Raw genomic sequence first — 26,456 nt, 5'->3', positions numbered from 1 at the left:
ACAAATCGACACAAGACCACCTGCAGGGTTCCCACACCAATGAAATGTCAGGTGATTACTTGACATCATTTAAAAACGACACCACAACAACAAGGATTAACTGAAGTAAATATTACAGCCACTACAGAACCTTTCGTGATTTTCCCAAACCTGAAAACAACCCACTTTAAAATTCCCCGAAACTTCCATGTTGTGCCCGTGCGAACCTAGAATTTAAATGTAAATGAATTAAAAGCCCACAGGAAGGAGTATTGCATACTTGCATACGTTTAGCAAAAATGTACTTTCTTACCTGCTAAAGGGTCGTTTTGGTAAAAGCACACCTTGCCATACACTTATAATCTGAGCATAAAACACACATCTCACAGAATCTCGACACAGTGAGTTTAAGTGTATATTTTAAGCGTCACTGATATAGTAAAACTATTCCACAAGCTTTCACAAACACACTGGCATAAAAAGACAACAATTAGAAAACAAATCTGAAGAATGGGATTTTATTATTTCTCAACCAGTCAGAGGTACATCAATCATAACATTAGAAAAAAGGCAAAAGTAAAGAAGTAAATATCCACAAAAGATTGAACCGTCTCAATGTTTTAACTGTAGACCTCTACTGCCACCTTGTGGTCAAATGTACGCGGGTCAGTTTCAACCTTTTCTTACAACAAATTTATACAGAAAAGTCACTGATAATTTGTGCAGGCATAAAACACCATTTCGAATCCTGATTTTAACTATGAATTTCAAATACTTAGATATTGTTGCCCAAACACTTTAAAATGAGAATCTAATATAGTTTTAAAATGATACACACACTTTTTTTTTAACCAAAAACAACAAATATAAACCAAAGGTGGAAAAGGTGGACACCAACAACTGCAAGAAACGTTCAGTACGCGAGAAAATACTCATTGATTTTTTAGCCAGATGTCACTAACAGGAATATAAGCGGGCAACAAAACGTTTATGGTGATATTAGATTAAAAATAAATTGAAAGAATGAAACTACAAAATAAAAAGAAACAATGCATTGATGTATCATATAATATGATGTCATTTGTTGCTCATCCACAAGCTGACCACTAGAGAGCGCTCTCACTGCTCCACACAGTGAGGTGTTCTGTAAATGATGTGCTCAGAAGTGATATGGCGTGTGTGTGACCCAGTTAGACAGCTGATCTTTGGTGCGTTTGGCAGTGCTGTGGGAGGTGAAGAGTGATTTGTAAATCTCAGATTTATCCGTCATGTCCTGAATGGACCTCTTGCTGCCCGTGGCGGGCTCCGCCGGGGTCTTTATCGCCTTCGAGCTCTCACCCGAGGGGCCTGACAAGGCTGAGCAGAAAAAAACAACATGCCACAATGTGAATTATTTAAAACAACATTCTGGATTTTAGCAGGGGTTTATGCATCACTTGTATAAAGACATAAATTGTTTTCAGGACCCTTTTTATTCAATAAGAACAACATGTCCAGTATTCTGACTGTGCAGTTTCCTGTTGTTTTTGATTAAACACGGCCTATTAAATGTACTATTTCTTAATTTCTTAGCCAAATGCATGTTGTTGTTTTTAGGAAGTGTTTGTTATGTTTTATATTTACTGCAAACGTCATGCATTAGTACAACATGCCCTCTAGCGCCATCTACTGTCTCTCCAGCAGAAATTGATCCCACTGATTAGTTTGGCATAAGAGAAATAAAAGGTCAAGAGGTACCATTGATGCAACTGCAGGTCATATACAATATGCTAATTTGCTATAAAACATAAACTGAATTAAAAAGGAGTTAAATAGCTTTGCTTTGGGTCCACATCCTTGACAACAGATAAAAAAGAGATCAGAAGAAAAACAACTGCATTCATAAAGCCAAAAGGATCCTGATACTATACTACACTAGATATATACTAGTGTGCCTGACTTCAGAAAAGCACTGATGCATTTTATCAGCTCATTTTTCGATCAATGTAAAGTTAAACTATCAGCTAGCTATAGGTACCGATATATACACATGGAAATTCATTTAGCACAGAGGTGGAAACACGGAGTTAGCTTTCACTGCTATGCTGATGACACACGACTTCATATTTCCTCGAAGCCTCATGAAACACAGCAGTTCAACAGGATTACGGAATGCATAGTCGATATAAAAAACTGGAAGAGTAACAACTTTTTATTACTGAACTCGGACTAAACAGAAGTGTTACTTATTGGACCGAAAACCGCCATACGTAACAACCAAGAATACTGCTTAACTATTGACGGATGTTCCATAAAACCCTCGTCGTCAGCAAAGAATCTTGGTGTTTTATTCGATAGTAATCGGTCATTTGAAAGCCACGTCGCCAACACCTGTAAAACCGTGTTTTTCCATCTTAAGAACATATCTAAACTACGTCATATGCTGTAAATCTCAGATGCAACGCACTATTAGCTGGATGCCCTGTGGGCCTATTACAAAAACTCCAGCTAGTTCCAAACGCAGCGGCTCTAACACGAACTAAAAAGTATGAGCATATTGGCCCGGTTCTGTCAACATTGCACTGGTTACCTAATTAAGCAACGCATTCACTTTAAATCTTACTGATGACCTATAACGCCCTACATGGTTTAGTTCCTCAGCACCTGCGTGAGCTTCTCTTGTATTTCAGTCCTTCACGTTCACAACGTTCTCAGGGCTCCGGTCAGTTGGCAGGGTATGATACCATAAAACAATTAGCCTATAACTAGCCTATAAAATTTCTAATATTGTTGAAGACAACTGATCAGTAAGTAATGAAATAAGATCAAGTAATCAAAGTATGTGCAAAAGCACAGATAAAAGTAATAAAGCAAACAAACAGATAATCAATGCATTTCAGGTGTTTTAGGTTTATCTAATAATAGTAGTTATCAGGTACAGAAATTAAATCAAGTAAATCCTTTATAGTCTTCACTGTATTAAATATAATATTGATTTAACCTTACTAAAGTTATAATTTAATCAGTGAAGAGCAAGTGAGTGTTTTTGTCTTCGTTCTTTGTTGTTTGATGAACAAAACTGAAATGTTTATTATGCTGCTGCCCCTTTAAGAGATGCACGGATCTTATATAATGTAACACACGCATTTTGTTTCTACATGGGTTTTGTTCCCGAAAGACATAATTGATTACTTTCTACAAGGATACTTGGTAATATAGGCAGTTTGGCATCATTTTGTGTCGATATGTCCAATTAAGAGTAAGAAGACATGAAAGAGAACTCAATTCAGTATGTTGCACGTTGTCTGATGCGGCGTTCCAGCCGCGCGCGTGAGAACCGAATCCAGTCCTCTTTAGCATCTTCTTGGGAATATTTAAATAGGCAAGTCTTAAAAATGTACAAATGATCATTTTCCATGACAATACAGCACTGGCCCATGCTGACCCCGGGCCATCGGCCAGTCCTTTATATCGAGCTCTGGTTGGTAATATCTACAGTATCAAAATCAAGTGCAGGTGGTAGATCCTTCTCCTATCTAGCACCTAAACTTTGGAACAGTCTTCCCTGCACTGTCCGGGAGGCAGACACACTGTCAGTTTAAATCTAGACTAAAGACGCATCTTTTCAACCCTGCATACACTACACTTCCATAATATAAATCCTCTGAGGGTTTAGGCTGCATTAGTTAGATCAACCGGAACCAAGAACACTTCCCATAACAACTGATGTACTTGCTGTATCAAAGAGGGCTACCGCAGCGATCAAAATGCAGTCCATGCTCAGACTTGCTGGTAGAGCTGAGAGAGGGAAGCGGCGACCCGTCAAGTCCTCACTACAAAAATGTCAACTGCTATTAGATTATTAATGATAATATTAAACCTATTATCTACCTTTTTACTGTGTTTATTTTCTTTTTATTTAGCCTAGTTGTGCAAGCACTGACGAGCTTGTAGAGACCGCTGACATCAGCTTTAGAATTTAAAGTTTGTATTTATTCATGTAACTTTCAAATGTAACATTCTGCTTCATTTATTTACTTTTACATATAGGAATTTATAGTCCGTATAATATTTGACCTGTGTTTCTCTTTTTTAACTTGTGTGCTTCTCTGAGATAACCACGCTGTGTGTGTGTGTGTGTGTGTGTGTGTGTGTGTGTGTGTGTGTGTGTGTGCGTGTGTGTGTAATTGTTTATTGATATAGCTTATATGTTAAATGCTCTCTCATTAGTAAGTCGGTTTGGATAAAAGCGTCTGCTATATATAAAATTTTAATGTGAACTTATCCACAAGCATAAATGCATGATGGTAGAAAACTTCAAAAAAACATAACACAAATCCAATTCTCCAGCATCAATGAACATAAGACAAAAACACTAACAAATCTTTCTCTTTACTTGCAAATGCATGCATAACTCTTCGTTTAAAAAATGACATTCTAAAATGCAGTCGCATGCAAAGCAAGCTGAGAATTGCAGTGAACAAAATGTCAACAAAAATCACTCATGTAGTTCTGACACTAAATGATAAGATGAACATATTTTTTTACAATTCGAAGTGAAACATGCTAAAATTGAGTGCAGGCTTTATTTCACTGCATTGTTTTGAGTTGATTCATAAAGGTGTTTATTGTAAAGGATTGTGTTCATCCCTGCAGCGGTTGCATGGCAGCAAATAGAGGGAAATGAAATGTAAAGCAAACCACAATGGAACTTGAGGTACCTGCATCAGTGGGTTTTTCATTGGTGCTCTCTACATTCAGTGCAGGTTTAGACTCAAAAGAGCTTTTCTGGAGATCGGAGGTTCCTGACAAAGGAAAAGAAATACATTAACGAAACATTCAACGTGTGAAAAGTGAGTGGTTTAAACATTACAGAAAGAGATGAGACATTATGAAACTGAACAGGTCAGTCTGGTCTCTGAGAAACACTCACGATTTAGCATCCCATCAACGAACAAAACATCAACCGCACCAACATCACATCTTTAAAGAGCATATTCAATTAAACTGACCAATATTATAACTTTTATTGTCACACGGCTCTCTAGAATACTTGATCCTGGTTGGTTAGACTCGACATTTCAAGGTGTCCATAAAAAATCACTGAATGACTTATTTCATGCAGAATTTGTGATTAATAAAAGTAAATACATTTTTTTGTCAACTATGACATTATTAAGTCTGAGTGATTTTGTATTGTACTGTACCTTTCGCATCATCCGGCTTCAGGGCCTTTGCGCCTTTGCTTTTCTTTGATTTCTGAGGGCAGAAATGTTGTACATTTGTGAAAAATGTGAGCACTTACAAATCAAATCCCTTAAAAAAAAGGTTCAGATTGAGTCATGACATGATTTTACCAAATTTTATTTAGATAGAGGGGTTTTGTCTAACTCCTTTGTTTTTAATAAGGTTACAGTAGATGACATTTTTAAGATGTTAGAAGATCTTCAAGTGTCTAAGGCAATAGGATTAGATGACATTCCAGCAAGATTTCTAAGAGATGCTGTGGATATTATTGCCCCAGTAGTTACTATACCTTGTGAATCTTTCTCTAGAAAAAGGTATAGTCCCATCTGACATGAAGCTAAAATAATTGGTTCTTTTAGATCTCCAAAAAGCTTTTGACACTGTTAATCATACAATTCTATTAGAAAAACTAAGTTTCATGGGTTTTTCAAAAATGGTGATAGCCTGGTTGAGGTCATATTTAACTGAGAGAGTTCAAAGGGTTGAAATTGATAGGACGTTCTCTGAGGATACAATTATTACAAATGGAGTTCCTCAGGGAAGCGTTTTAGGTCCCCTTTTATTTCTTTTATATAAAAATGATATGCAGGCTGTTTGTAAGAGTAATTTATTTCTATATGCTGATGACTCTGCTCTACTGGTTACAGATAAGGATGTTGGTAAGATACAACTGTTGTTAGGTGAGGAGTTATGTAAGGTGAGAGACTGGCTCTCTGAAAATAAACGTCATTACATTTAGGAAAAACAGAATCAATATTATTTGGGTCTAAAAGAAATTTGAGTACATCATGTAATATGTCTGTTAGGGTAGGTGACTGTGTAATAGCAGATAGAACCTCTGTTAATTATCTGGGTTGTGTCCTTGATAATGATTTGAGTGGCACAAGTATGGCTTTAAAAACTTTGGGTAAGGTCAATGCCAGGATAGAATTTCTAGCCAGATATATTAGTTTTTTAGATAAACAAAGTGTTATAAAACTACTAGCAACATGTCTTGTGCAATGTCATTTTGAATATGCGTGTATTTCATGGATGTCTGATTTGTTACAAAGGTCTCAAAATAAATTGATAAGGATAGTTATTGGCCTTAGTAGTTTTACACATGTTGATATATGTCATTTTAAATATCTTAATTGGTCACCTATTGAGAGTCGATTAGTTCACCTTAAACTTAAAATGGTACATAGGATATTATTGAATAAAAGAGCTCCTACTTACTTTAGTTCCTATTTCTCTAGGGTTAATGAGATACATACTTATAATACTAGGCAGAGTCTGATGGATATTACATTATGTTGTTTTAAAAATATGTACGGTCGTAGGTCTTTTGAATATTCAGGTGCTAAAGAGTGGAATAAGTTGCCTGTGAACATCAAAAGTATTTTTAAATGCAGTTGATTTTAGCTCAAAAGTTAAAAGTTGGTTATTAGAATGATGTATATGTATGATGTTGGGTGAATTTGTATTATTGTATTTTACCAAGGTAACCTGTCACCATAGTTAGTAGTGAAGTTGTGCATTACATCAAGGACCACAATGGAAATAAGTTTTATTTAAACTTTTTGTGTTTATCCTTGACAAATGAGTGTATTTTACTACTTTGTCGAACACATCCATTCCAATCCAATCCAATTTCTTCACCTTGGCAGATTTGGCCTTTGACCTGCGCTCCTCCAGATCTTTCTGCAGCTTCTCCACATCCTCTTTAGATCCGTTCAGCACCACAAGGTCATCTTCTTTGAAAGGATCCCCACACTACAAAAAAAAAGAAAAACATCAAGAACAGTAATCTATGAGTTTTTACTTTGACTTCATGGTTGTTGTTGTTTTCAAAACTGAGTTCACTTGAAGAAGACAAAAGTTGTTTGTTTTTAAGTTCTTGAGATGTGAAGACTGTGACTATATGGCACGTTCACAACATTACGTGTAGCAATAATGTGAAGAAAACCACACACATGAACATTAAAGGAGGGGAAAAGCAGAAGTGTAGCAGGAGTTTATTTTGCTTGTAGGGTTTACCTTCCTTGATTCTTTTCTTTATTTGAATTTTATTTTAAAATTCAGCTTTATTTTTAAATGAGAGATCTATTGAATGTTTACTCATTTACATAGAAAAAGTTCAAGTAAGGGCGTGTTCACATTTGGCGTCTTTTTTCAGAAGAAAAAGTTGACAAGGGCACATTTTTAGTAAAAAAAAGCTGGCAGCGTTGTGGTTACAAATAGCAGTCGAGGGCGTCTTTGGTTGCTTTAACAGCTGCAACAGTAGCCGTCTATCTACCGGTACCTTTTCCATGGCTCTGAGAAACAGATTCAGGCTTTATAGGCAGTCTAAGTGGCGATTCACATTCACAGAACCACACGGAAAACGCGAGCTGCGCCGCTTTCTCTCATCAAATGACCCGAGGTGCGTGCACGGCACTCTGAAAAGTTGAATGTTGCGACCGCACTTGCGCGCCGAATTTGCGCGCACAAAAGACATGAAATGTGAATCGCCCCTAACGGAATTCTATTTGAATTATAAACAGAGAGCGTCTTTACAATAACCGATCACATATTAAAAACTACAATGCTAATTTACTCACTAGAAAGGCATTTAAAAGTTATTAAAAGTAAAAATTAAACTTTATTTTATTACAAAACCATGCTCCAACCGGCGTTTCGGCTGCCTTTTTATTTTTTATTTTTTGATCCTACTCGACCCATAACCTTCCTTGCATGTGTTTCTTGTTGTTATGGAACGACAGGCCTCGCTACTCGCTTGTCATTGGTAAGCTGTTAAAAAGCCACTTTTGACGCAAGACTTTTTTTCAGAAAAAAACAGAACTTGTTTTAAACCTGAAAAGACGCTGCGTTTAAAAAAGCACTCAGGTCATTTTTAAAAACACGGTTTACTTTATTGGATTATAATGTAAAACAGATGCTGGAAGCTTCAAAAAAGATGACAAATGTGAACATAGCCTCAACCTTGAACACTGTCAATTCTATAACAAAACAACATGTTATTGTAAACTGTTATTGTTTTGAAAATAAATCTGTTATTTCAATTTCAGCTTCAAAATTGTAACTTTTCACAATTGTATTAAATTGTGAGCACAGTCTTGTGTATGTCACGAGTTCGCCATAGCAAATAATTAAAAAGGCGGCAGTTTAATTAAGCAGATAATATTGTATGCGTATTTGGCGAGCTGTCCAGGGAGATGGCTCCGGGGTCGGGAGCGCTCCCCCTTGTCCGGGGCGAGGGCTCTGATCTCGGTGTTTGCCCGAGCCCAGAGCGCTTCCCCCCCCCCCGGGTACGGAAAAGCGTTTAATAGTGAGGAGTCGGGGTGGAGGAGGGATATTGCAAAACTGTAGAGTGAAGGAGGTAAGGTGATTAACTATGTATAGAGTTTGCTCTTGATTTGATAGGACGGGAGACGTAATGGCTAATGGCTTGCAGCTGCGTAATTGTTTGCACGTGCTCCTCCCGAACTTTGTTAATAAAACATCATTTAGGGAGCAGAATGTTATAAACTTGAATGTGGGCTCTTTGTACATGGGCCAATACGACACTGCATGGCAATCACCCAGAACATGCAACATCAGGGCTCTAGACTCATTTTTCCCACTGGTCGCACTGGTGCAACCCACTTTCTCAGTTGGTCGCACCAACTTACAATTTGGTCGCACCCTTTTTTATAGTAATCATAATGACCTTGCATAATGACTAGGGTTGGGCAAAAAAATAGATTAATCGTTTTTTAAAATGCGGTGGATTCAATATGGATTCTCTAAAGCTGTGAAGCAATTTTTTTTCTTTCATATTTCCGCAAGCACTGAACATTCATTAATGTAAATGTTATTGCTACTACTATCCACTAGATGTCACTTTTCTTTTTACAACTGGTGGATGTTACAACAAGGAGCATTTCGGTCATTCATTGCTTAATTAACATGGCGGATGCGGGTGTGTCGTCAAATTTAACATCACCTTCACATAAAAGGCAGCGGTTCATATGATTGCAGCCCCTCTTTACAGCTAATTTTGTGAAATTTTGTTTGTTATACTGTATCTAAAATGTAAAATAACCTGTTCGGTTTCAATATACCCAAGTGTGTTTAAAGTTTAATATACAGGTTTGTGGCTCTTCATTTCATTTTTTGATTCACCATTGTAATGTGATGTTTACTGAACTTTTTTTAGAAATATCTATAGGATTTGTATTAAATCTATAATCATTGACTTGAATCGAGAATCGAATTGAACCGAGAGCTTGTGAATCGGAATCGAATTTGAGCATCAGAATCGATACCCAGCCCAAATAATGACCTAAGTTAATGAATCGTTCTGTTAATTTGTCACTCTGTCTTTTAAAATAGTCGGCTATAGACCCCTTCATATTTGCGCTTTAACACTTGCGAGCCCAATGAATCCCAAATAAATGCAAAGAAACTTTGTATTTGTTATTTTATACACTTGTTATTATTTAGTTTTATATTCAAGTTATATATTGGCTATGAAATGATCTGACACAAATATAACCCTTCACAATCCTCCTTTATTGCCCTCTTTGCAAAAAGCTGTAATTTTTATCAAAGCTAAAAATTATTATATATGTACTTTACTACACATTGTCATAAGTAAACTTTAAATACTTTATCTTACTAACCACTCTTGTTAAATGGTGTTCTGAGGTGTTTTGAGAGACTGATTTGATGGTTCAGTCAGCGAGTCTGGTGAGTTCAGTGTTTGATATACGAGTTGTTTCACCAAAATGAATCGGTTCAAATGATCATTACGTCACGAATCGGACATTGACGCTGTTATGATCTGTTCTGTGGTCCCCTGCTATTTTGGACTTGTAGGTTACTTCCTCTTTGCGTACCATGTTTGTAGTATTTTGTAGTTTTTCGTGTTAATCAGTTTCCCCGGGTGTTTCTTGTTTCCTAGTTATCCCAGTGTATTTAAGCCCTAGTGTTTCCTTTGTTTGGGGTCGGTCTTTGTTTTTACGTTCCTGTGTTGCTCGAGGATTACCTTGGTTTGTTTTGTCTCTGTTTATTTAATTAAATTCTAAACTGCATTTGGATCTACTCTCTGCTTGGTTACTCATCGTTACAGACGCGCTGTTTGTTTTTCACAGCTGTTAGGACATCGCCAAAGATAAAAGTTAACACGGAAAACACTTCACTGGATAGAGCCCTTAACATCCTCCTAGCAACCCACAATCTACACCCTAACAACAACACAGCAAATGCTTTAAAGCAACACTGTGTAGTTTTTCGACCTTAAAATAATGTCTCCGAAATGATTTCAGTGGTAGAAGAAACTCTTAACCGGACAAATTCTACTGCTGCTGCTACCTGAGCAGCCTCACAGCAGCTACAACTACACACAAGTTCTGTGCTCGGGTCGGTACACACAGCCCCGCCCATCACCTGCCTGCGAAAGAGTTTCCAAACCACGTTTTTGCATTTGCCGGTTCCATCAGCTTAGTCAAGAAATGTACGTGTATTGCGCTGCCCACAGGGAAGCTTACACAACGACAGTATTTAAGACACTAGCAACAGACAATTGACCACATGGGGGAACCAGTGAGCAAAAGTTCCATAGTGTTGCTTTAAAAAAAGACATCCTGGGTAACAACCTAGCAACACCCTAGCAACCACTCAGAGACTCTCAAGCAACAGGTGTTTGTACACTTCACCTTTAAGCGGGTTAATCAGAGATCATTAATGTCCGGAAACATTAGCTGAGATTACCTATTAAATGCCTGAATGCCTGTAACCAAAGTGTGCAAACAAAAGGACAATGAGATGACTGAAAATCGCCAAAGTCAACTCAAAAAACAGGTCTGAGAACGTCCACGGAAAAACACGACACATGGACGAGTCTAAGAGCCAAACACACAAATGATGCTCAGAGACAAAGCCATTCAGTGAGCGCAGCTATTGTCCTCAACAGAGAGCGCTCCTGCAAACACACAAGAGTGTTAATCTGCCTCGCCCATCACACCCACACATGACCTGCATAGTCAGAAACGGTCTGATCTTATGTCAGGTTGGAAAATCCGATCTGGGATCTTTTTTTTGTTTAAATCTGGCAGCAGGTTTAATCTATAGAACTGATCTGTTCAACGTGAAATCAATATTTACTTTTAATACATCGCTGATCTTACTTCTTCAGTGGAACGCAAAAGATATTTTGAGAAATGTCTCAGTGGGTTTTGTGTTCATACAATGGAAGTCAATGGGGTTCGGTGTTGTTTGATTATCAACATTCTTCAAAATATCTTCTTTTGTGTTCTTAAGAAAACAAACTCAGCAGGTTTGACCAGACACGAGGGTGAACGGGTTAAATGTTTATTAGATTATTTATATAGTTTTCCCAGTAATAAGCCACTTTTGTCATCAAACAATAATTTACAATAATAAATCTAAACTGCTGTTGTACACCCGGTTAACATTCATTATGTGAATTTCTTTTTAAAATGTTAATGAGCAAAACACATCAAAGCAGTTCTTTGAAAAACAACAGGTTATGGAACTGGTTAGATGTATGAAATGTTTCATGACAGTAGGATTCTTGTGAGATAAGGGCGGCTCCAGCGTTAACAGCAAAAGAGGTGCAAACGAAGGCTTGGTTTCGACTGAAACGTGTGGACTCCTCCTCTCATGGGAAGAGTTACTGAGCAACCGGCCCCCACATCACAAGAGCAACAAGCACTGACACTAGTCAGAAGTCAACGCTAACGTTTCTGCTCACGGTCGTGAGCGTTAAACCGAGGTCATGCTGAAAGTGACATTCCACGGGTGTGTTTGTGAATGTTTAATCTCGTGCCCGCAAACCCGAGGGGACATCGATTGAACCGAAGGGTAGGTGAAGTTTCGAGTCATGGATTTATTCAGCTGCGACTGAATGCGCTTCAGTTCATGTGTGAAAACCAAAACAACCAATAGAGTGGGTTATTTTTCATTAATATTTATAAAAATGTGCTTTAAATCAAGGTCATTCATTTTAGGTTAAAGGCGTTGTGCATGTAATCACCTTTTCTGTCTTTGTTTCGTTTCGAAAGGTCTTTGTGGACAATGTGTTTTGAAATGTACGAATCTATAGTTTCAGATCAAATATAGTGACACCTTAAATTTACACATTTATTTTTTTGTTTGTCAAAGATGCATGTGCTGCAAACAAAAACAAATGATGTTTCAATGCCAATCCAAAGTATTATCATAAGTCAAATTAAATCATGCATATAACACAAGAGATTTTATTTTATTTTCTTGCCAAAGGTTAAACTACATGTCAAACGCAGCTCTTATGACTTGATTATTAATAGATATTAATAGAGAATCGGTACGTTGAAAAATTCACATCACACTGCATTTTACTAAAGGTGATTAAAAATGATCAAATATTAAATGCTATAGCTATAAATATTCTGTTTATTTGCAAAAATAGATAACGGACATTACTTGCAATGCAATTTTTTTACAATTTACTTTTTTGCAAATGAACTCTTCTGATAAAGCATGTTCATATTTTATTTAAAATCATGAGGTTGTTGGCAAGTCATGTATTGAATACCAACTACTGTGACCACTACTTAATTAGTAATTGATTTCATGCTCATTGTTTTCATTATGTTATAAAGTTATCTAGCTTTTACCTGTGATGGCAAAGCCTCATTCTCAGCAAACATTACTTCAGTCTACAAAGAAAAGATTTGGTCGTCTAATCCTCATAAAATCCTTATAATACGCTTCATTCAGTATTCAATTCAACACCCCAAAAAACATTTCTCAAGGATTTTGCACACTTATAAAACTTGCAAGTCAAAGAAATCAATCACAAATGTATCAGTCCAGCTTTTTTCAGTGTAAATAATGTTATTTCAACCCATGGTTGGGTAAAATATTACGGAGCCCTTTAGGGACATGGTGGTGGAAAAAATGAGAGGGAAGAGAGAAATATTTTTTAAAGCTTTTGCGTTCTCTCGCAAACATATTTGGGTTATCTCGCAAAACTTTTGTGTTCTCTCGCAAACATATTTGCGTTATCTCGCAAAACATTTTGCGAGTTCGGACAAACACTTCATGTTTAATGTCCCGCTGGCAGAATTTAAGACTAGCTCCGTACATAAACATTGGTCTATAGTCGCAGATTCCTGGACCAATAACTCGTGAACTAAATGTTCTTATAACACAAATGACACCTCATTCTAAGTAACATAAACAATGAACTTTAACTTAATTTCCCACAAATCGAGCCTTGTATTGATCTCAGGCGGGAGCCGGCTGAGACAAGACCGAAGGGATCGTCTGTAAAGTGCAAAACACGAATATCATTAGGCTACGAAAAATAGTCATTAACTTCAGTGCTACATACTGTAGTATAACTAAAACCAGTTTAAATTCAGCAGGAGAGCATTAATGTGTAAACTGAATTTGGTGAGACTACAGTGTGTAACATTTAAGTTATTAATGACTATTTTTGTAGTAATGCTTTTCGGATTTACAGCCACTTTGCAGACGGTCCCTTCGGACTTGTCCATGTCGCCTGCTCATATAGAGATCAATTTATATTCTCGTTTCGAGGAAGACTAGGTTGTAGATCCTTGTCTAAGGAATTATGTGTTATTTGTCTTATAACAACGTTTAGCTCACAAGTTATTGGTCCGGGAATCTACTCTGAACCGCTCCATTGTTAATGTACAGAGCGGGACAACAGGACGTTTTAATGTTTTGCGAGATAACGCAAACGTTTTGTTAGAGAACGCAAAAGCTTTAAAAAATATTTTTCTCTTCCCTTTCATATTTTTTCCACCCCATGTCCCTAAAAGGGCTCCGTAAAATATAAACAAAACTGACAAAATAGTTTTAATTAAACAAAAAAATGTCCATAATTTACTCAAGCATGAGTTGGAACATCCCAGCATCCATTTAGATGTGCACTGCTATCTTAAAAATGAAAAACAAACTGCATCTACACAGGCAGATTCCTTTCCTGCAGCTCAGTGGTTAGAGCGTAGCGCTAACAACGCCAAGGTCATGGGTTCAATCCCAGGGATTGCACATACTTAGAAACAAATGTGTAGTATAACGCAATGAAAGTCGCTTTGGATAAAGCCTCTGCCAAATGTGTTAATGTAAATGTAAAATTATCACACAAAATGTTGGGTTATTTTGACCCAGCGTTCAAACCCAACCGCTGGGTTATAAATGAACCTATGCTGGGTTATAGGGGTGACCCCGAATAGTCGAAGATTCGATGCTTGGATGGGAGGAGCTTGATTCGACTACCAATCTCACAGTGGAATCTTGGCAGAGGTGTTATGCAATGGGGATCATGCCATTTTGGTTATATGGGCAGTGGCGTAGCAGACGTGCATGCACTGCGCCACCAAAAATATGATTTATGATGTAAAGAAATGGGAGATTTTTAGGGTTTGGTACCGAAACCCCCGGCGCATATGAGCACGAGGTCTGGCTATGACCCGGCGCAGGATCACATCTCTCTCTGCGTCTTCTGTGCTGTGAGAAGCAGCACGTGCCGCACGCACCCGCAGATGACTCGCACATGAATGTGTACACCGTTTCCAAACGTTTGTCACTTAATGAATGTTTGGGCATATCAATATGAATGAACACTTTGTCTGTAAATGCACGTAGTTCGTTATTTAGACTGAACTTTGCGCTGCATGACACAAAAATAATAATAAAGTAATATAACCAAAATCACCGCATGTAGCAAGCATGCCGCAGACTTTGGGAACTTGTCATTCTCTGCACTGAAAGCAAGCGTGCGCGTCAGGAGGACGCAGGAAAAAAGGTGAAAGGGACTTTTTGACTGTTTAAATGGTAAGATGCTTTATTGCATTCCTCCTTCACATGCGGTAAATAAAGTCACTTTATTGGTAGTTGATTGGTAATGATTGTGCTGTTTGTAAAACAATATTCATTATTATCGAGTAGTTTTGAAAATAGTTTTGAGGCGAGATCTGGTCTAGTATTGTATGGCACAGCATTGTTACATGATGTTTAAGGAAAATGTCCATTAATTTTACTATTTGTGGCTTGTGTTTTGAATATATGTTCCCCTGCATTTCAGACATTTTGCCTAAACACATTTATTTTGCACATTGTGACAACAATGTCACGATATCTAAAAGCTAAATAAATTTTATGCGCAATAATGATGTAATGAATTGCATGATATGCCCCTCCGTGCCAAGGGATGGCACCTGGTTAAATTTCTTTGGAGAAGAGCTGCAACAAAGCTTAATGTATTCAGCGATGTAAATGTTAATTTTGACAGCCAGTTTTGATTTAGTTTTAGTCATAGTCTTTTGACAAAAATGCTATTTAATTTTAGTCATCCCCATCATTTTAGTTTTAGTCGACGAAATTTGAAAAAAATTTTAGTTGACTAAATCTACATTACATTAAGTCTACTAAAATCGAAATGGTTTAAATCATTTACTTTTCTTCAACCATGCAAACATGTTATATACTTGCTTTGATCTTTAGCATGTCATTCAATCTTTTAATGTACAATACGATTTACTTCATCACTTCGCTAATCAGTACAGGATAGCGCTGGTTTCTTTTGGCTTAACTGTTACTTTATGTTGCATTTCACGTTATGCAGCAGCTTGCATTAGCGGATAAGTTAACATTGGCATATAAAATGTTCGTGCTTGCCTTTGTAATGAGTTTCAGGGTGACTCGACTGCAGTCTCGCTTCAAGTTTGCGGCGTTTTACCGGCGATTGTGAAGAAAAATATGCTTTGTAAACCGCGTGGAGACACAGAATACATATGTCTGTGGTTCATCTTTACCCAGAGCAGAGACTTCTCTCTACCGCTTATATGAGATAAGTATCACATGCGCGCAAGCTGATGTTCGCCAGGTCGGACAAGAATATTTTTGTCTTGTTTATATAAGTTGACGAAAATGTCAGTATATTTTTCTTACAGTTTTGTTATCAAGCATTAATTATATTTAGTTATCGTCTCATTTTCGTCAGTGAAAACATGTCGTTAACGAATTCGTCATATAGTTTTCGTCAACGAAATTAACACTAATGTAAACTATTCGCTGGGTTAATCACCCATTATCATATCTGCTCCACTTAAATGGTCTGGACAGGAGCTACTAAAGTAAGACTTGGCTACATTTTATTCGTTTATATAACTCTCTGATGATGATCACGCGTGTGACTTAAGTCTCTGGTATATGTCAAATGTAATGTTGTCTAATGCTCAGACCTTTTATCAACTGTCCTCTTTGACAAATATTACTTTCATTTTATGTCTGACCTTTCTGCAAAAATGTAAAGCAAAGACTTCGGTTGGTTCTTCACGTCATGTGGATATTATTGGTTTAATCAAGGGACATTTTTATCAAATGATACCTAACCAACGATTCATGCAGAAAACCCTCAAAGCGGACAGAACTACATGTGCGTTCCCTGTCGAAAGAGACAACAGCCTACATAAACCCCTGCGGCTTCATTAAACAACTTTCATTGCCAAGACAAAACTGATTTCCAAAGCTCCTCTGTGGACCTCCATCAGACCAGGATCTCTCTAGGGTGCTATTAAACTCAACTTTGAGTTGTGTCCGAGGGGAAAGACATTTTGTCACCTTATAGACATATGAAAACAAGTGTCATCACTTTCCAAATGGTTGAACTGGGGGCCACATTATTACGCATCATTAATATCGCATCGGCCACAGAGGGGATGCAAAGAAGCCCTTGAGCAATCCAGACACGCTTCCCCAGACTTCATGACGGGGTTATTCACATATATTCCCAAATCAGGCATCGGAGATGACAGAACTCGCATGTATTCACGCTAACGTTGATTCGATTTAATCTGAGAAAGGATAACTTTGTTAAATTTGTGTTTCAGGAGATCTCCAAGCTGCTCTTCCAATGTAGGACTATTATGGTCCAACTTGAGAGCGCCAAGTGCAGTTTTCTCCTCTGCCTTGGTATCAGCATCATCTTCTGTTCCGCCATCTACCTGAAAGCCAAAATATCCAACGCACCCCACGCTTCCGTCTCAACCTGTCAACTCCTGCCTGAAAACTGCCCCATTCTTCCGTCGCCGACGCCGGCCTTCAGATGGGAACGACAAGAATGTACCGTCAACTACATCATTCACACCAAAGCCAACTGCAGTCGACTGCGATGGGAACTTCATTTCATCACGGTGCCGTTAAGCAAAGAAGAGAAGGACTTCCCTTTAGCCTTCATCATCACCATACACAAAGAACTGGAAGCATTCGTTCGGCTTCTGAGGGCCGTCTACACGCCACAGAACGTCTACTGCATTCACGTGGACGCTAAAGCATCTGCAGACTACAAGACGAGCGTTTGGAATCTCGTCAGGTGCTTCCCAAACGTCTTTCTGGCCAGCGTCAGTGAAAGAGTGACGTACGCTGGCTTCTCCCGTCTGAAGGCGGACATCAACTGCATGAAGGACCTCATGAGATCTCGGGTCAAATGGAGGAGAGTGATCAATTTATGCGGACAGGATTTCCCCATTCAGACCAACCTGGAGTTGGTCCGGTACATGCGGGGATCTGAATGGAGAGGTAAGAACATGGCGCCGGGAGTCAAACAGCCATCGTACATACGCCACAGAACTCGGCTTCAATACGAAGAGGTCAAGGACTCTGTGGCACCGAGGGGCAAAGGTCAAACCAAGGGGCCACCTCCACACAACCTGACCATCTACTTCGGGACTGCCTATTATTCTTTGACAAGAGCGTTTGCGCAGTATGTACTCGACAGCGCGGTGGCCAAAGACCTGCTGAGCTGGTCTAGAGACACCTTCAGTCCAGATGAGCATTACTGGGTGACTTTAAACCACCTGGAGGGTAAGTTATCAAACATTATTCGACTGCAGCTCAGAATCGTGTGGTTTTCAATCGTAAATGTGTTTATTTAGATGCGCCAGGCAGTGATGTGAACGGTGGGTGGGAAGGAAACATTCGTGCTATCAAATGGAAGGATCAGGAGGGAACGTCACACTGGGGATGCAAAGGTAAACACTACTTTTTCCTTGATAAAAAACTATTTAAAATGCTGTATGTAGTTTCCACGATGCATGAAAACGCTGACGGCATCGCAGAATCCAGGCATACAAATGGAATTTGCTGTATAACACGCGGCGGCACGGAATCTGGCAAATGTATTGCTTCTTAACCAGAAAGTAGCGCTGAACAGCTAACAAAATACTAATTATTCAGATGCGGTTTACATAATCTGCTTGTTTTGCGTGTCTGTATTAAAAGTGGTTAGATTGCGCGTACTGCTGCACGCACGGTGCTTTCAACTGCATTGAAGCTACTGTCCAAACATTTGCGGCGACCCGTCAAAATAAAAGTCTGGTTAACTTGAATAAGTTATAACACTCACATTTTACCACACTTTCCCCCTTAAATTGTTTTATAGTTCCACCACTTAGTATATTATTTACTTTAGTAAATTGAAGGTAATGTGCTTTTAAAATGATAAAAATAGTACTGATTTAAAAAAATACTTTTTTCATTAAAAATTTAATTTAAGTAGACCTGAAAACAAAAATAAAAAGAGAATGTCCTTTATGGTTCAAAGTATCCACTATAGGTTTTTTAATATAGTTTATAAGCGAATACTCTAGTATTTTTTCATGTGGGCAAATATATTACTTACTATTGTACAGTATAAGACAGAAAACACGGAATCCAGAAAAATAAAAACAGACAAAAATGAATTTGGGAAAAAGTAAAACAGAATTCATAGGGTCCTACGTATGCTGGGTCAGATATGAAGGAAGCCAAGCGTCGGGTTTAAATGAGTCTATGCTTGTTGTTGCGTTTGTCACATGGTGCAATCTCTCACACTAGATAGCGCAATCTAACGACAGCATTCTCAAGAGGGACACGGTAACCTCGCGTCTACTGAAAATCCAGTGTTTGTTTCTGCAGGGCGATACGTCAGGGATATCTGCATCTTCGGGACTGGGGACCTGCCGTGGGTGGTGGAAAAATACAGCATGTTTGCTAATAAATTTGAGACTACGAGCTTCCCCGAAGCTTTGGACTGTCTGGAATTGTGGCACAGACACAAAGTTCTCCAGCAAGCATCGGTTCCCGTTCAGCCGTCGTGGCAGCTCATCACAGAGGTCCCTGAAAGCACTGCAAGTCAACCACAGAGCAGCACTTCATCAAATCACGGGATCATTCCTGTCTATGTGAAACTATAGCTCATGATGTGTTAGGGCTGTGAGGGACATGATGGATGAGTTAATGTTGAGTGTGTCTCAGGCATCCATCATGTCGCTTTATCAATGTACACTTTAGCAGACTTCATTTGGAAAAACTGCCTTTGGTTTTACTTGCTGTTGTTTTAGTGTGAACTTTACTTTATTGCTCTTATGATGATGATGATGATGATGATGATGATGAAAGTAATCCTTCCCAATAACACTTCTAGCACTTTTTACACTTGGCGACTGGAGATTAGAATGAACCAATTTTCGATGTTGTTGAAAGCTATGTTGAAAATGTGGATTGTGCATTAGAAATGGGAGAGTTTTGCTCCGGAATCAAAGCGTGCGGTTCTATCATCCGCCCTTCTTGGTTTTTTATGTTCATAATTTTTATCTATTTTTTGTAATATTTATTTATTGAATAAACTTGGAAAAAACATATTTCCTAATGTATATACACCCTCGCCTTAACCCACTGCAAATTGCTGGAGACGAATGAATCAACATGAATGCAAGTCTAACCACCACTGAATGCTATTGTAAAACGGCCCTTTAATGAATCACATCAAGCTGTCATTATTTCAACCTCGTATTATCAATATGTAAATCTTTACACAAAACACACATCTGTTCTGAAGAGGTCACATTTCACTTGATGTTGGATAATCTTCATAATGCTCACTTGTATTTACTCATTTTTGGTCTCAAATCAGTCACTTTGAGCCAAAAGATGAAAAAGATCAGTTCAACCTCCACATCACAACCACGGTCAGACATTTGAGTCAAACTCAAGAAGCGAAGACACGTCTGTGGCTGTATTTCACTTTCCCCGGAGCCACACAGAAGAACTTGAAGAAAATCTAGAGAACAGAATATCCGTGATCATTGTGTGGGCCGCTCTTATCACATGCATTTATCACAGTGTTGTAATCGAGTTGACCGATAATGGCATAGAAAGGTCCGGTCATGAGATCCGTGCCGCCGCCCCGGGGGTGAAACACAGACCTGACAGAAGTCCATTCTAAAACCAGAAATGTATTGTAATGCAATACATAACCACAGATTATGATTAACAGCACGGCGAATAGTTAAAAATTTGCTTTTGAAACAAATGTCCTGCAGGTGTTTGTACACCATATTCAAATGCTGATAAATGTTTGTCCAAGCGCAGTACAGAGTGGCACGTTCCATCTCGGCTTGTTTACGCCGGTGTGGATAGAAGACGACTCTGGGATGCACTTTCCCTATTTCCGCCCTATTGCTTGCATTAATTGAGACGAATGCCATGGAGAAATGTCTGCTCGCTGAGCCTGAAACCAATTAGAATGAAGCAGGACACGGCGAGGTTAATGATTCACTACTGAGAGCACACTACTGAGTCGGCACTCATTAGCCACGGTCCAACCACACACACACACACACACACAATGCAGAATGTACACACAGTAAGGGCAAAAACACGGATGTTAGATCGCTGCTGGCGTCTCGACTACTGCTCTACTGCTCTAATCTTTACTTGATAATGAGGCTTTGTTCAGCTTTATCAAAGTGCAATAATGAGCCTAGAGAAAAGAATGAATTATAAATGAACAAACACACCAGTGGCTTTAGTGAGTGTTACCGGCAGAGAAGATAAAACTAAAGGCCTGATATACTTCAGTCCACATCAAGGGCCGATCGGGCATGATGTCATTTAAAATCCAGAGATACTGAGAAGCAACAGAGAGAGATGATGCACAACACTGACGTATGTGTACTGAACATTACTAATGCCATACGTGAACGTCTTTGAAAATATAAAGGCTGTTTACAGAATAACGTAACCACAGATGTAACCCCGAACCTCCAGGCATTTTGGGGACACCATTGCTAAAACCGTGCGCTATAGATTGTTTTAACGGACTGCAGTTAACTTCCGGTTTGTGTTTGGCTAGTGTCTAATAATAGAACTATTGAGATTTTATTTGATTTGTGTTCATATTAATTTCTATAACTATTTTATTGTATAATAATTGTAATAAATAAGCGACTTGTTGAATGTTCATTTTATTAAATAAACAATTTGTTGAATGGGTGCTGTAGTTCGGTCGCATTTAAAGAAACCCTCTGGCACACTGACATCTAGTGGTTGAGCTCGGTATCTAAGTCTAAATTCAAAATATTGGAGAGATGAGTTCAGCCAAGTGAGAAATAATTTACAGGCACTTTATTGTTTGTGAATGTGTACCGGAAGTTAAGGGCAGTCTAGGAACGCGCGCATGCGCAATAACGTTTGTTTATGTTGTCACTTTGAAAGCGTCTATAAACATCAAAAACATATTTGCATTATTTGTGTAAAGTTTTGGGAGTAACATCAACATACAGAAATGTTAAAGAGTACACAAACTGAACATTACCACTGCATATTTGCTCACCTTGTGACAGATTTCAGTCTTAACCTCTTTGAGGGCTCGGTCTGAGAAAACACATCCACACGTCCGCAAGTAATAAAACCTGGTCAAAAAGTACAAGTAAAAAAGAAACACATTTATTACAGAAGCAAAGCGCCAGCCAACAAAACTTTTCAGAGGTTTCGCGTTTAAAAGCAGAAATGTGCAGCTTGTATTTTTGTTAAAGCAGTTATGTTAATTCTCTGTGTAAAGAGTTTAGTATCCTCAGATGGACACCAAACAAATGTGTAGCTTGGGTTTTATCATTTGCACAAACAGGGTTACTAAATAACAATCTTTGGTTTCATGGTTTTACTAAAATACTTAAACCCGGTTGCGTAGAATAGGTCTAAGACTATAATCCCAGACTAAAATGAGTTTATGAGCGGTCTTAACTGAAAATAACTTGCCCTGACATATCTTCAAATATGTCAGTGCTCTTGTTTTGTCTCAAGATGCACACCAAGTGCAACCATGCAAGTTCTGTCATCATGTATTCACCCTCTTGTCATTTCCAACCTGTATGAGTTTCTTACTTCCACAGAACACAAAAGAAGATATTTTGAAGAAAGTTGGTAACCGAACAGCGCTGGCCCCCTCTTTTGGTCACCATTCACTTTATTGTATTGACACAAAACCAATGCACGGGGGTCCAGTTAACAACATTCTTCAAACTAGTCCTTGTTTTGTGTTCTGCAGAGGAAAGTCATACAGGTATGAAATGACAAGAGGGCATGTAAATGATGAAAGAATCTTAATTTTGGGGTGATCTATAACTTCACAAGTCATAGTCCTGTTTTATAAGCCTTGTCTGTGAATCCGGGACTTATTAATTATATTCATCTCTATTTTAAAAGGCATTGCTGTGCACTGTTTCTACACTATCAATCTGATCCTTCTTTCAGCAGCATCCCAGAATGCACTTCATGATTGCTGAGATTGTACAAAGCTGTTTCTAGACAAAATAGGCCTCATTTATCAATCTAACGCAGATCCGTGCGCAGAAATCATCTAACGACAGGATTTACGTGTGATTCATCAAACATTCATATGCAGCCAATCTCATCGTACGAATGATCGTTACCTTGATAAATGCGGCAGCTGAAATCAATCGTAATTTACAAATCACGCCCCTATAAATTCAGGGTGTAGATGCCTCGCCCCTAGATTTTACGACACGGAGAAACATAACCCGGCCAAAAAGAGTTCTTTTAGCCTCGAAAAGCAGAATTAAAGGAAGTAAGAAAAAAAAAAGTAAAAAAATAGATCACTGCTGAGGTCAACGGAGTTGGCGTAGTGAACCGTACTCCAGCTGAGGTTTGTATTTTTTTATTGGATATTTATGTTTTGTAAATATCACCGTTGTATAATGTTTGTATAATGTATTTTAATTTAAACAAAATGAATCTGACTGCAGTCTGAAATGTCTTGAAGAACTTTGTTTGAGTTACAAAGTCGTAACATTAAAACGAATGTAGATATAAATGATCATTTTTGTGGCGCAATTATAGAATAATGTTATACGTAAATGTTATATCATACAATTTTCTTCATTTAGGTGAAGAAAAAAATGATCTCTGGCAGAGGAGACAGATGCATGTTTCTAAACAGGATAAAGGTTTAAAATCTAATGCTGCTGATCTTGCATTTCAGGCTGCTTAAGCTCAAGCACACGCAGGTTTATGTTTGCTTCATAAAAAAATCTCATGAAAGTCTTTTTACACCAAAGCACCCGTTAACCTTGTCATTTCAAACAATTAAATGATCATATAGTTAGGCTAGAAAAGAAAATACTTTATTAAGAAAATTAAAATAAGACATGGAATCAGAATCTAGTTTGACATTTATTATACTAAACGAGCTGAGACCTGTCGTGAGATTTGAGCGTAGTAACTGTCCATATTGATAAATGCCAAGTTTTGCGTGGAAACAAACGTACACCCAGTTTTCGGTCATACGCTAGTTTCATAAATGAAGCCCAATGTGTTTTCTTCTGATTGTGTCACAGCTGGCTTCTAACATTATTAAAGGCGGGGTGTCCGATTTCTCTTAGCCGTTGTTGATGTTCAAATCACCAAAACAAACACACCCCTACCTCCATCTTTCGCTTTCGTCAGCGCTCGGCTCGACTAATGACCGTCCTGTGCACCTTACTGCTGATTTGCTGCAAGGTTGTTTTGGTACTCGGCCCGACTCAGTTGTCTAAAGCGTAATTCGGTTACCCTGCCTTTAATATTTCCATAACAGTGCACAAATTGAGAAGACATATGTTTACCTGTGCTTTCCGTTCATCTCCAGACCCACGACAGGACAGATGAACATGGTGCAGTGCATGTCTTCATAACAATCCCCCTTAATGTTCCGTCTCTCTCCCTCCCACGCTGGATTATCAGTGAGATTCAGCTCCTTCACATCCTTCAAAACATGGCAAAACATTCATTACTGTTTTCCCTATTTTAATCATCAAAGTTAACTTTTGTGTAAATGTGTAATGTTGTAAAATCTATGAAATCATTTTCGGTTTACTACATTGTAAAAAGAACATAATTCGTTCATCAGTAGAGCAGATAGAGTTCTTACCTTGACGCCACGGATGTGAGTCACAACCTCAGTGTTTGGTCTCTCTGCAGATTTGTCCAGCAGATACTCGATGATCGCGTCTTTATTATACAGTCTGATGGAAAAAAGATATTTTTAATGCAGGTGCTTAAAACAAGAGCTCAGAAAAACACCAACTGTAAAAAGTCTGACAATTGATAGAAGTGTTAAATCATACTATTTTATTAAACAAAAATAAACAAACATTTTCTCATAATTTGAAGTCGATTATTTTAATGATGGATGTTTGTGCTTTTTTTTGCAGCTTCAACATTTTGGGATCTACACATGCATACTGTATAAAGTCAAAGCATTTATGATGTTTTTGTGCGTTCAGCTGAAGACAGGATGTCACATGCATCTAGGAGAACACCGGGATGTGTCAATTACGAGTTAATTTTCATTTTTGAAAACTTTATTTTAACAAGGTGAACAACAGTACATAAAACAGCATACCTGCCCAGCTCACAGGCAACAATGGGTCGTTTTAACCTCTCCTGACTCAAAGCACAATATTTCCATTTGGCAGCAAGTTCTGCATTTTTATCAACCTGTAAAACACAAAGTTTATTCATTCACATAAACTTCTGAGATGAATTCTGTCTCCTAGTAGGTGTCCTACACTAAATCTAGATCGTTTATTACATTTGACTAAAAATCTGTTGTATGTTCTGAGCAATGACTGTGTCAATGGGCAATACAGTTATACATTTGGTGATATATAGTATCATACTCATATACTTATTCACAACACCTTCAGAATACACGTGTTCTGTTTTGTGCTACTGATATTTTACAACAACGGTTACGTTGCCTGTTAAATGTTTTTGACATTTGCACATAACAGCAACTGAGCCAAAAACACGTTGAATCTATCTGGTCAGATAACAAACATTTTTAAATATTATTCATTGAAAACTATAAAACACAGTAGCACTTTTATCAAATATATTGCCGTCTGATCAAAGAAAATATAAGTTTATTCCAGTCCCCGGGCTAAATAAGACGCTACGAGCTAACTTCCGGTGCGATAAACGACGAAAACATACACACTCGTTTTACTACCTTTTCCACCTTTTTCGGTCCTTTAACCAGTTCGTGTCGTTTAGGAATGGTTCCTCCGTCACATCCCATGTTGAAATAATATGTAAAGGTTTCGAGCGTTGGTGAAAAAATCTGACTGAAGGTTTAGCTAAAGGAACGAATCAGTAAACAACAGATGAGCGTCAGTAAAGAGCGTCCGCTGTGAAAGTGAGTTTATCTGCCGCCACCTAAAGGACGCGTGAAGAATTACAACTCAATAACACCACAAGATGGCGCAACAGTCGTCGGTAAATCATAAAAACTCGCATGACGGTAAAAGAAAACGATTGGTAGTTGATAAACTAACAAACAATTTTAGAGATACATGTATACACATCTTTTTGTGCTATTGTTTTTTTTTTTTTGTATACATCCGTGGTATTGTAGAAATACTTCAGAGTACCATGATCTTCTCACACTATCAGGCCAGCCAATTTTACGTGGAAATTCATACTGCAATGATGAGCTTTGCCCCTTATCTAATTTGTGTCTTTTGGGAATGTGTGATGATGTTCTGAGGTCAGTAGCCTCCCATCAGACCCATCAGTGCTGCAGAGATACAGCGCGCTTTCGTGGTTTAATTCAGACGCCACTGACGATGAATACGAATCAAAATGTTTAGTGACAGGCCACTTAGTCTAATTCTGTAGGTGAGAGCTGATGTCTTAAGAGACGAGGTGAGTGCTGCTAAAGTCTATTTCCCCAGCCTTCAGGAACGGCTGATTGATTTAACATTGACGTGTAGGTCAAAGAGGCCATTAGTTTATAAAGGCGTACGTAAAGAAGGCCTGCAGTTATATCAGTTATTACACCGCATGATCTATAATCTCTCAAATGCAGTTCATTCCGTATTCATACTAAAATACTAGCAAAAAGAGTTATTAGAATGATGAAGACTTTC

At 38.2% G+C, this 26,456-nt stretch overlaps 2 protein-coding genes across 2 annotated transcripts; one reads left to right on the top strand and one right to left on the bottom strand.

Annotated features, from left to right (window-relative positions):
* Window positions 1–487: 487 nt before the first annotated feature.
* On the bottom strand, window positions 488–25,732 carry rtf2 (replication termination factor 2). Its single transcript, XM_057338786.1, has 9 exons — window positions 25,538–25,732; window positions 24,929–25,023; window positions 24,455–24,548; window positions 24,150–24,289; window positions 21,860–21,938; window positions 6,847–6,960; window positions 5,166–5,217; window positions 4,680–4,763; window positions 488–1,335 (listed from the first exon to the last, which is right to left on the bottom strand). Exons 1-9 carry the CDS (start codon window positions 25,604–25,606, stop codon window positions 1,139–1,141), a joined length of 924 nt encoding a protein of 307 aa, XP_057194769.1. The 5' UTR covers window positions 25,607–25,732; the 3' UTR covers window positions 488–1,138.
* Window positions 11,409–19,817, top strand: gcnt7 (glucosaminyl (N-acetyl) transferase family member 7). The gene is made up of 4 exons (XM_057338785.1): window positions 11,409–12,054; window positions 17,097–18,069; window positions 18,141–18,236; window positions 19,162–19,817. Exons 1-4 carry the CDS (start codon window positions 12,004–12,006, stop codon window positions 19,437–19,439), a joined length of 1,398 nt encoding a protein of 465 aa, XP_057194768.1. The 5' UTR covers window positions 11,409–12,003; the 3' UTR covers window positions 19,440–19,817.
* Window positions 25,733–26,456: the final 724 nt, after the last annotated feature.

The sequence above is a fragment of the Triplophysa rosa genome, linkage group LG7 (assembly GCF_024868665.1).
Source record: "Triplophysa rosa linkage group LG7, Trosa_1v2, whole genome shotgun sequence".
In the NCBI taxonomy this organism is placed as follows: domain Eukaryota; kingdom Metazoa; phylum Chordata; class Actinopteri; order Cypriniformes; family Nemacheilidae; genus Triplophysa; species Triplophysa rosa.
This window is presented reverse-complemented; position numbering and strand designations above follow the sequence as displayed.

Coding starts and splice junctions, on each gene's coding strand:
- rtf2 (XM_057338786.1), bottom strand. CDS start 25,606: ATGGGATGTGACGGAGGAACCATTCCTAAACGACACGAACTGGTTAAA. Junction 21,939..24,149: donor GAGATGAACGGAAAGCACAG/GTAAACATATGT, acceptor CTTTTTGACCAG/GTTTTATTACTTGCGGACGT. Junction 6,961..21,859: donor AGACTGAAATCTGTCACAAG/GTGAGCAAATAT, acceptor TTTTTTTTGTAG/TGTGGGGATCCTTTCAAAGA.
- gcnt7 (XM_057338785.1), top strand. CDS start 12,004: ATGTTTAATCTCGTGCCCGCAAACCCGAGGGGACATCGATTGAACCGA. Junction 12,055..17,096: donor GACATCGATTGAACCGAAGG/GTAGGTGAAGTT, acceptor TTTGTGTTTCAG/GAGATCTCCAAGCTGCTCTT. Junction 18,237..19,161: donor GTCACACTGGGGATGCAAAG/GTAAACACTACT, acceptor TTGTTTCTGCAG/GGCGATACGTCAGGGATATC.